The sequence below is a fragment of the Oncorhynchus clarkii genome, chromosome 5 (genome assembly GCF_045791955.1).
Source record: "Oncorhynchus clarkii lewisi isolate Uvic-CL-2024 chromosome 5, UVic_Ocla_1.0, whole genome shotgun sequence".
NCBI lineage: Eukaryota > Metazoa > Chordata > Actinopteri > Salmoniformes > Salmonidae > Oncorhynchus > Oncorhynchus clarkii.
Window position 1 is genome coordinate 54,530,302 of NC_092151.1, and position 9,170 is coordinate 54,539,471.

A 9,170-nucleotide genomic window follows, 5' to 3' on the forward strand; every position below is an offset into this window, starting at 1 on the left:
TTGCTAAGCAAAGTGAGACAACATCAACAATAACAGTATAAAAAAAGCTATAATAAATACTCAATAATTATAATAATAGTGATTAGACAAAGGGGACAATATACAGTGCATTCGGAAAGTATTCAAATGTTTCCCAGATTTGGTTACGTTACAACATTCTAAAATGGATGAAATTATTATTATTGTTTCCCTCATCAATGTACACACAATACCCAATAATGACCGAGCAAAAATAGCTTTTTTGAAATTATTGCTCATTTATTAAAAATGAAAAACAGAAATACCATATTTACATAAGAATTCAGACCCTTTGCTATGAGACTCGAATTTGAGCTCATCCTGTTTCCATTGAACATCCTTGAGATGTTTCTACACCGTGATTGGAGTCCACCTGTGGTAAATTCAATTGATTGGACATGATTTGGAAAGGCACACACCTGTCAGAGCAAAAACCAAGCCATGAGGTTGAAGAAACCGTCCGTAGAGCTCCAAGACAGGATTGTATTGACGCACAGATCTGGGGAAGGGTACCAACAAAATGTCTGCAGCATTGAAGGTCCCAAAAAACACAGTGGCCTCTGTAGCAATATTGATGTTAATCATATTGATGTTACACAGGATACGGAAACCAATTGTTACTAACCGTCTTCATGTACTGGATGTGCTGGTTGACAACATGCATAGCAAAGTTTGCTTAACTACATCTTTGTCTGTCGTGACCACAACACAAAGGACATTGAAACACGGTGGCAGCGGTACTGAAAAGAACCTGGATCTCATCGACGTAAATGAAGAATACATCCCAGGCGGCAGTTTGGAATAGTGCCGCATTTACAAGCTAGTCATTGAGCCTAACGTCAACGCTAGCCGGCTATCGTGAGTGAGTCTATGCTAAAACCTAACTGGCTACTGGACACAAGCAGATTCATGAGTAACTAACATTCCAATCTACAAATAAATCACCATGGAAAATGCACAGAACCCTCTGGGAAAAAATAGACTTTGATGATTGTAATTTAGCACTGACCTGGAAATTAATCATGTACAGTCGTGGCTAAAAGTTTTGAGAACGACACAAATATTAATTTTCACAAAGTCTGCTGCCTCAGTTTGTATGATGGCAATTTGCATATACTCCAGAATGTTATGAAGAGTGATCAGATGAATTGCAATTAATTGCAAAGTCCCTCTTTGCCATGCAAATGACCTGAATCTGAAAAAAAATATTTCCACTGCATTTCCGCCCTGCCACAAAAGGACCAGCTGACATCATGTCAGTGATTCTCTCGTTAGCACAGGTCTCAGTGTTGACGAGGACAAGGCTGGAGATCACTCTGTCATGCTGAGTGAGTTCGAATAACAGACTGGAAGCTTCAAAAGGAGGGTGGTGCTTGGAATCGTTTTTCTTCCTCTGTCAAACATGGTTACCTGCAAGGAAACACACGCTGTCATCATTGCTTTGCACAAAAAGGGTTTCACAGGCAAGGATATGGCTGCCTGTAAGATTGCACCTAAATCAGCCATTTATCTGATCATCAAGAACTTCAAGGAGAGCGGTTCAATTGTTGTGAAGAAGGCTTCAGGGCGCCCAAGAAAGTCCAGCAAGTGCCAGGACAGTCTCCTAAAGTTGATTCAGCTGTGGGATCGGGGCACCACCAGTACAGAGCTTGCTCAGGAATGGCAGCAGCCAGGTGTGAGTGCATGCACAGTGAGGCGAAGACTTTTGGAGGATGGCCTGGTGTCAAGAAGGGCAGCAAAGCTTCTCTCCAGGAAAAACATCAGGGACAGACTGATATTCAGCAAAAGGTACAGGAAATGGACTGCTTAGGACTTGGGTAAAGTCAATTTCTCTGATGAATCCCATTTCCGATTGTTTGGGGCATCCGGAAAAAAGCTTGTCCGGAGAAGACAAGGTGAGCACTTCCATCAGTTCTGTGTCATTCCAACAGTAAAGCATCCTGAGACCATTCATGTGTGGGGCTGCTTCTCAGCCAAGGGAGTGGGCTCACTCACAATTTTGCCTAAGAACACAGCCATGAATAAAGAATGGTACCAACACATCCTCCGAGAGCAACTTCTCTCAACCATCCAGGAACAGTTTGGTGACGAACAATGCCTTTTCCAGCATGATGGAGCACCTTGCCATAAGGCAAAAGTGATAACTAAGTGGCTCGGGGAACAAAACATCGATATTTTGGGTCTATGGCCAGGAAACTCCCCAGACCATAATCCCATTGAGAACTTGTGGTCAATCCTCAAGAGGCGGGTGGACAAACAAAACCCCACAAATTCTGACGCAGGCGCAGGCCCCTGTCCGGTCTGGATCAAGTCACGAGCTAAACTGGTCGGCTACTGCGTAGCAAACTAGCGGTGCCAACAACACTGGTATGCCCAAAAAAAGCCTATTTCAATTCCGATCGCCAGAACGTCCCAGAAATAATTCTGGGCTCTAAAAATTAGTTTATTATGATCAAGTTCGATCCCCAGGGTGAAGTATTTTGAAGTTCGCTACAAATCGAGATATTTTATTAAATAGTGATCCATTCTGACTACTGCATTTGTCTCAAACAGGACCACGTGCTAATCTGGCTACGTATCAATAAAATACACCATGTTGACACATGCCCAGTCGGAGCAACAGTCAGAGTTGAGCCTTTGCCGAGGACAAGCGCTAATCTGAACTAGGAAACACGCCATTTCCAATTTGATAAGTAGTTGAACGCAGCACAAATATAACAACATCCAGTTAGCAAGTCGGACATTTCAGTTTCCTAGTTCCGACTAGTAGATGAACGCGGCATTTGTTTGTCTCGCACACGCTACTGCAATCGATTGATCATGTCTCTCGTGTTTGATGGGATTTCGTGTGCGAAATAACCTACTTTCAGTGATAAGTACATGTTTAAAGGTCTACTGAAAGCACAATGTTTTCGCCTTTCGATGTTCCCCGTCCTTACGCAACAGTTTGCGATGGCCACAATTTTGTTTCAGCCATGAGGATAAAAATATGTTCCACTCAGAGAGGATACATTTAGCCTAATGTTGTTATTATCGATATCCAAAGTGACCGCGCGTGAGTGTAGTATGCTTGGTATGCATATAGCCCCAAATCAGTTGTCATTAGAAGTGAAGTTGCATAAGACACATTGATATTCATATCAACAAATAGACATTGATTATTTAAGAGAGAAACGTACTTTAAACTTGGCGATCCATGAAAATCCATAAAGTTACCATCCTTACGCAACCTTGCTATGTGGGGCGGAAACAATAACTGGATTGACAAGTAGCTAAACCACTTACAATGCGAGAAACAGGACCAGGACAGAGGGTTCGTTATGTAGGCTATAGTTTGGTTGTAGAGTATTACAAGTTAAACAGTAAAATCATGTGACTACAGTAGGAATTAGACGGCTCAGACACGAGAGGTATGTGGCAGGGTCTACAGTCAATCACGGACGACAAAAGAAAAACCAGCCCCGTCGCGGACCACGATGTCTTGCTCCCAGACAGACTAAATAACTTATTTGCTCGCTTCGAGGACAATACAGTGTCACTGACACGGCCCGCTAACAAAATCTGCTGGCTCTCCTTCACTGCAGCCAACATGAGTAAAACATTTAAACGTGTTAACCCTCACAAGGCTGCAGGCCCAGACTCTCTTGTTTTGCACACTTTGTACAAAATTTATGTTTACACATATGCATATTACACAGACGGCATCCTCTGCTGCCAGTATGTTGACTGCTGCCAACATACTGTCTCAACTCTAGCCACCTTAATAATGGAAAAATGTATGTAATAAATGTATCACTAGCCACTTTAAACAATGCCACTTCATATGTTTACATACCCTACATTACTCATCTCATATGTATATACTGCACTCCATCTACTGCATCTTGCCTATGCCATTCGGCCATCACTCATTCATATATTTTTATGTACATATTCTTATTCATTCCTTTACACGTGTGTGTATAAGGTAGTTGTTGTGAAATTGTTAGGTTAGATTACTTGTTAGATATTAATGCATGGTCAGAACTAGAAGCACAAGCATTTCGCTACACTCGCATTAACATCTGCTAACCATGTGTATGTGACAAATACATTTAGATTTGATTTGAATGTCTGGGTTATTTGTCAGGACTGTCCCACAGTCATATAGGCAGGATTTGTAAGAAAATAAATAAGCTTTAGTGAAGAAGAAGAAGAAGAAGAAGAAGAAGAAGAAGAAGAAGAAGAAGAAGAAAAAGAAAATAAGAACAAGAAAGTGTTTTATCTAAAAAAACTAAAAAATAAAAAAAGGAAAGTTTGTTTCATAAAACATTAAAAGCAGATGATAGCCTATTTATACAATTGTAACATGCTACACGATACAGTACACATATTTCAACTAGATATTGTATTTGTACAGCTAGCCTACTGCACTTCTTTTGATGGCACAGTTACTTTATCGGTTGGTTGTAAACCTGTTGAGTTAAACCACAGATGAAAAATATTTTTGTTTTTCATGTACTGCACGCCTACGTAGAATGGAAATACCTTCGGCAGTGCAATTATGACTGTAGGATATTTCATGTTTGCCCCAAAAAAGTTACACCGGAACAAACTAGGAGGAATAGAAACCTGATTATTTTGTTACCTTAGCGACATCACACCTCAACAGTCCTCGTATCATTGTGCACATGGGAACGTGAGGCCATCAAGCTAAACTGAAAGAACAGACACAACAGGTAAGTTTGATCTTGTAAATAATTTATTGAGCCTAATCCTTCAAACTTGACTCTAGAGTTTTAGCCAAACCAAGATATAGATCAATACCAAAAGACTGTTGTTACATTTTAATGATTTCAGTTTCAGATGTTTCCATGACTTCTTCCTCATTCATTTTTGTATACCTTTTTTTTACATTTCTGTAATTGTAGTTGTAGGTAAATTGTTAAGTCATTTTGAGATTTGTGTTGCAGTTTTTAAAAGAGGGACATGCATGAAGAAGTCATTGATAATTATAATTAGCATTTTTCTTTTCCAGCTTCCAACCTGACCATGGGATATTACGATACAAACATCACTTATGATGACTACTATATAGATGAGGTCTGTAACAAGGAAGGTGTTGTCAAGTTTGGCTCCATCGCCACCCCTGCCTTCTTCTCTGTGGTGACCATCCTGAGTCTAGCGGGCAACATCCTGGTCCTGGCCATCCTGGCCAAGTACGAGAACCTCAAGTCTCTCACCAACATCTTCATTCTCAACTTGGCCCTATCTGACCTGGTGTTCACCTTTGGTCTGCCCTTCTGGGCAGCCTACCACATCTGGGGCTGGACCTTTGGCTGGTTCCTCTGCAAGACTGTGACCTTTGTCTTCTACGCTGGCTTCTACAGCAGTGTTTTGTTCCTGACCATCATGACGATCCACCGCTACCTGGCCGTGGTGCATCCTCTGTCCGACCACGGCTCCCGGAGGGGCTGCTACGGGGTCACCGTCTCTCTCATCATCTGGGCGATCAGTTTTGGTTTGGCCGTCCCCGCTTTGATTTTCAGCTCTGTCCAAGAGAATCCCCATGAGGGAAAAAAACATTTGCATTGTGAATACAGCGTTCCAATGTGGAGGAAAGTGAGCACACACCAACAGAACGTCTTCTTCTCGGCTGCTTTTGCAGTTATGGGTTTCTGCTACGTAAGAATATTGGAGGCAATCTTCAAGTCAAGGTCACACATGAGGAATCGAACCGTGAAACTGATCTTTAGTATCGTGGCAGTATTTTTCCTTGGCTGGGCACCTTACAACGTGGTTATATTTCTGAGGTTGTTGACCGACTACTCCGTAGCACCTTTCAACGATTGTGAGGTCAGCATGAAGCTCGACTATGGGTTCTACGTGTGTCGACTCATTGCTTTCTCCCACTGCTGTCTCAACCCTGTCTTCTACGCATTTGTTGGGATCAAGTTCAGAAATCACTTGAAGGTTATTCTGCAGAGACTTTGCAGTCGCCGAAGCACCGTAGATTCACAACCGATGGAAGCGACTCATGTTCCCTCAAAGGGATCCATGTATTAGTCTGGCTCTTGAAGTTTCAGAGCACCATGGACTGAGCAGTCCAACCATGATCAATTGTAAAATGAACCTCTGCTTTTTCAATACATTTAGAATGTTACTTTTTAATATTTTATTTCCATTACTTATTATCATTGTCATTTTGTCTTGTTCTTTTCATTCTATTGTTAGTCCCACTATTGGTATTTTAACAAGGGTTAAAATACTTTGCCTGATGTATTTGTATAACGTATCAAAAGTACTTTTCAAATAGTTATTATTGATCTGAACCCTTTTTACAGTGTGTGTACTACAGTGGATATTAGGATAGATACAGAGGAGGACAAATTCCTAATTACGTCTTCAAATATGGGGATGTAGAGTAGATCAAGTGGTGTGTGTGTGTGTGTGTGTGTGTGTGTGTGGGGGGGGGGAAGATAGGCTCCCTGTAGTAACTTTACCACGACTTTTTCATAGCTTCAGCTAGGGTTCCACTGCCCTCTGCTGGGGAAAGAAACAATAAAAAGGTTTACAGCAGAGTCCTCAATTATTTTCCCTATGAGGTTCAGAGCCTGCTGTTTTTTTGTTCTACCTGATCACTACATTGCACACATCTGGTGTCCCTGGTCTGAATCCCTGATTAGAGGTGAACAATACAAAAATACAGGGGCACTGGCTTCGACGTCCAGAGCTGAGTTTGAGGGGTTCACAGCATCCGGGCCCATATTCATGAAGCGTCTCAGAATGCTTTTTAAATGTTATTTATTTTTTATTTGACCTTTATTTAACTAGGAAAGTCAGTTAAGATGCCAACGATGCTGACCCAGGTTCAGCCCCCCCCCCCCCCCCATGTAATTATTAATTATGATCTAAAAGGAAAAACTGGTCCTGGATCAGCACTCCTCTACTATATGAATATGCACCCTGATATATATTATATACCAAGCCGGTCTCCCATCCAAATAGCCTACTAATAGCCTACTAACCAAGTCCAGCGCTGCTCAGCCTCCGAGTCTAGAGATTGGGCGTGATCAGGGTGGTTGGACATAAGCGATGATAAGGGAGGAAGAGATGCCTCTTATGGCTGTCATTATGCTTTTGGAGATGTGGGGAGAGAGACAAACTAGGAGTAGGAAAAGATAGTGAGAGATTAAAACTGTGGCCAACATATGAACTTGGTCTAGAAGTCTTTAAAACAGGAGCACTATTCCACTCTTTTAAAGTGTGTGTGTGTGTGTGTGTGTGTGGCAAGGGGGATAGGTAGCCTAATGAAATCTAGGCTAGGTGTTGGGGTTGAGTTCAGGAGTTAGATTAAAGGGTTAAATAACCATCTGTCTTGTGTAACCATACCAAATGTAACATATCATACTAAATAGCTCATCTCAGATTTACATACATAATAATACGAAATGCTCTTAGACCAGGTTGCAACCACTGATCAGAAACATTTAGCATGCAATAATGAAGCCCAAATCAAGCGTAGGCCAAATATTTTTGCTTGATCGCGTATGGGCAACTCCAAAAGCACGAGGAGGTTATGAAATATGATCAAGAGACTTGCATGATTTAAAAAATAGGATTGCTATTATTTTGTATGGGGATCATGATGAACATACTCTCACAATGCATGATCCTAACGCCCGCTCCCTAACAAAGTGGAGTGAGGGTAGGAAAGAGATGAAACGTGGTTTTAAAAAAGCGTGGGCTTGGGCTCTGTTTCAAAATATCACCTTTTTTTTATGACAGGGGTTCCACACTTTCCCGTGACACAAATTGTGTGTGGAAAATGTTGTATTTTATTCTGTTATATTCCATTATATTCTTACTACAAAATATGTGTGTTGACTGTGATCGGGGTAGGTGTGTCTGTTTAAAGAACACAAATAATTAACGATTTAATTCACTTGGAAGTAACCTAATTCAACTCAAAATATGGCATTCTATTCTTTTGATTTTTTTTTTATTCCTCTTATGTTTCTTAGGACCTGCCTAAAATGAATTAATAATGGATTTCTTTTTGATGGTGTATGTTCAATGGGTTTATTAAAATAGGCGCCCAACCACTTCCGCACACCATTACTACCACTTATCACATGGGAGGTATAAAAGGCATGTGTGCACAATAATGTGTTAAAAATGGGCCTGTTTGGGCCAAAACATGTTTAAGGAAAAATATACATCAATCCTATGTGAATGCAGAATAGATATTTTCTTGTGATGACAGCAAATTACCAGCAGAGGATGTTAAAGCATAACATAAGAATTCACATCCATGTAGCCTAGGTCAGGCTGTTTTAAACCGTCCATGTAGCCTATTTGAACTATTTCACAGCTAGCACACCTAATTCAACTTGTCAATTAATCATCAAGCCCTTGAATAGGTGAATCAAGTGAGCTAGTTCAGTAGCCTTGTAGTAAGTAGCCTTGCCTTGTACGAGCTGGAATGTCTCATAGGAGCAGATCTCCTGTTTCTGTAGCGTAAGGCAGCTTGATGTACAAGTACACCCCCTGGACAGGAAGCGAGTCTATCGCAGTGCCAAGTCCCATTTGTATAGTCTTCGGTATGACTCAGCCAGAGAAAAAACTCTCAGCCTAATATATCAATTATAATATATGACATTTAGCGGATGCTTTCTTTCCAAAGCGAGTCGACTTATGCATGGGTCCATTTTTACAAAAGGGTGGTTCCAGGAATCAAACCCAATATCCTGGTGTTGCAAACATGTCCAATCACCGTCCATGTATCATAAGCCAATCATGTATAGCTTCTCCTTCTTAGAAAGAATGACACAGCCAAAAGCATCGCGCCCCTCCATCGTTGGCAGACTCAGCCAACCAACCACTAAGAAAAATGTGCGAGGTCCAGTGAGTGCACGATCGAGAATGAACTGTAGAGCCAACTTGTTTTCCAACAGTATCATTTAAATAGCAACCGCTAGCCATGCTAACACTTCTAGGAAGAGAGAAGGTTTTTGTATCGTTACCCATGTTCCCCTAATGTTTGAGTGTCCAGTTTTCCGTTAGTTTTTGGGAACATTCTATCTATGTTAGCCAAAACCTTCTGAGAACATTTTCAGCATGCCGAGTAGAACTTATCTAGAACGTGATTACAATGTTCTCAGAATATACAA

At 41.2% G+C, this 9,170-nt stretch overlaps 2 protein-coding genes across 4 annotated transcripts in view; one reads left to right on the forward strand and one right to left on the reverse strand.

Annotated features, from left to right (window-relative positions):
* LOC139409009 (FYVE and coiled-coil domain-containing protein 1-like) overlaps nucleotides 1–3,336 on the reverse strand; it is a 44,999-nt gene extending 41,663 nt beyond the window's left edge. For 2 of the 3 annotated variants that reach the window (XM_071153624.1, XM_071153622.1), the window contains exon 1: nucleotides 3,198–3,336. The gene's annotated coding sequence lies outside the window, so the exon portion shown is untranslated. The remainder of the gene's footprint in view (nucleotides 1–3,197) is intronic. The other variant, XM_071153623.1, reaches the window with a different exon arrangement.
* A 1,343-nt stretch (nucleotides 3,337–4,679) lies between these two features.
* Nucleotides 4,680–8,102, forward strand: LOC139409010 (chemokine XC receptor 1-like). Its single transcript, XM_071153625.1, has 2 exons — nucleotides 4,680–4,736; nucleotides 5,036–8,102. The coding sequence occupies exon 2, from the start codon at nucleotides 5,050–5,052 to the stop codon at nucleotides 6,061–6,063; it is 1,014 nt and encodes a 337-aa protein (XP_071009726.1). The 5' UTR covers nucleotides 4,680–4,736; nucleotides 5,036–5,049; the 3' UTR covers nucleotides 6,064–8,102.
* The last annotated feature ends 1,068 nt before the right edge of the window (nucleotides 8,103–9,170 follow it).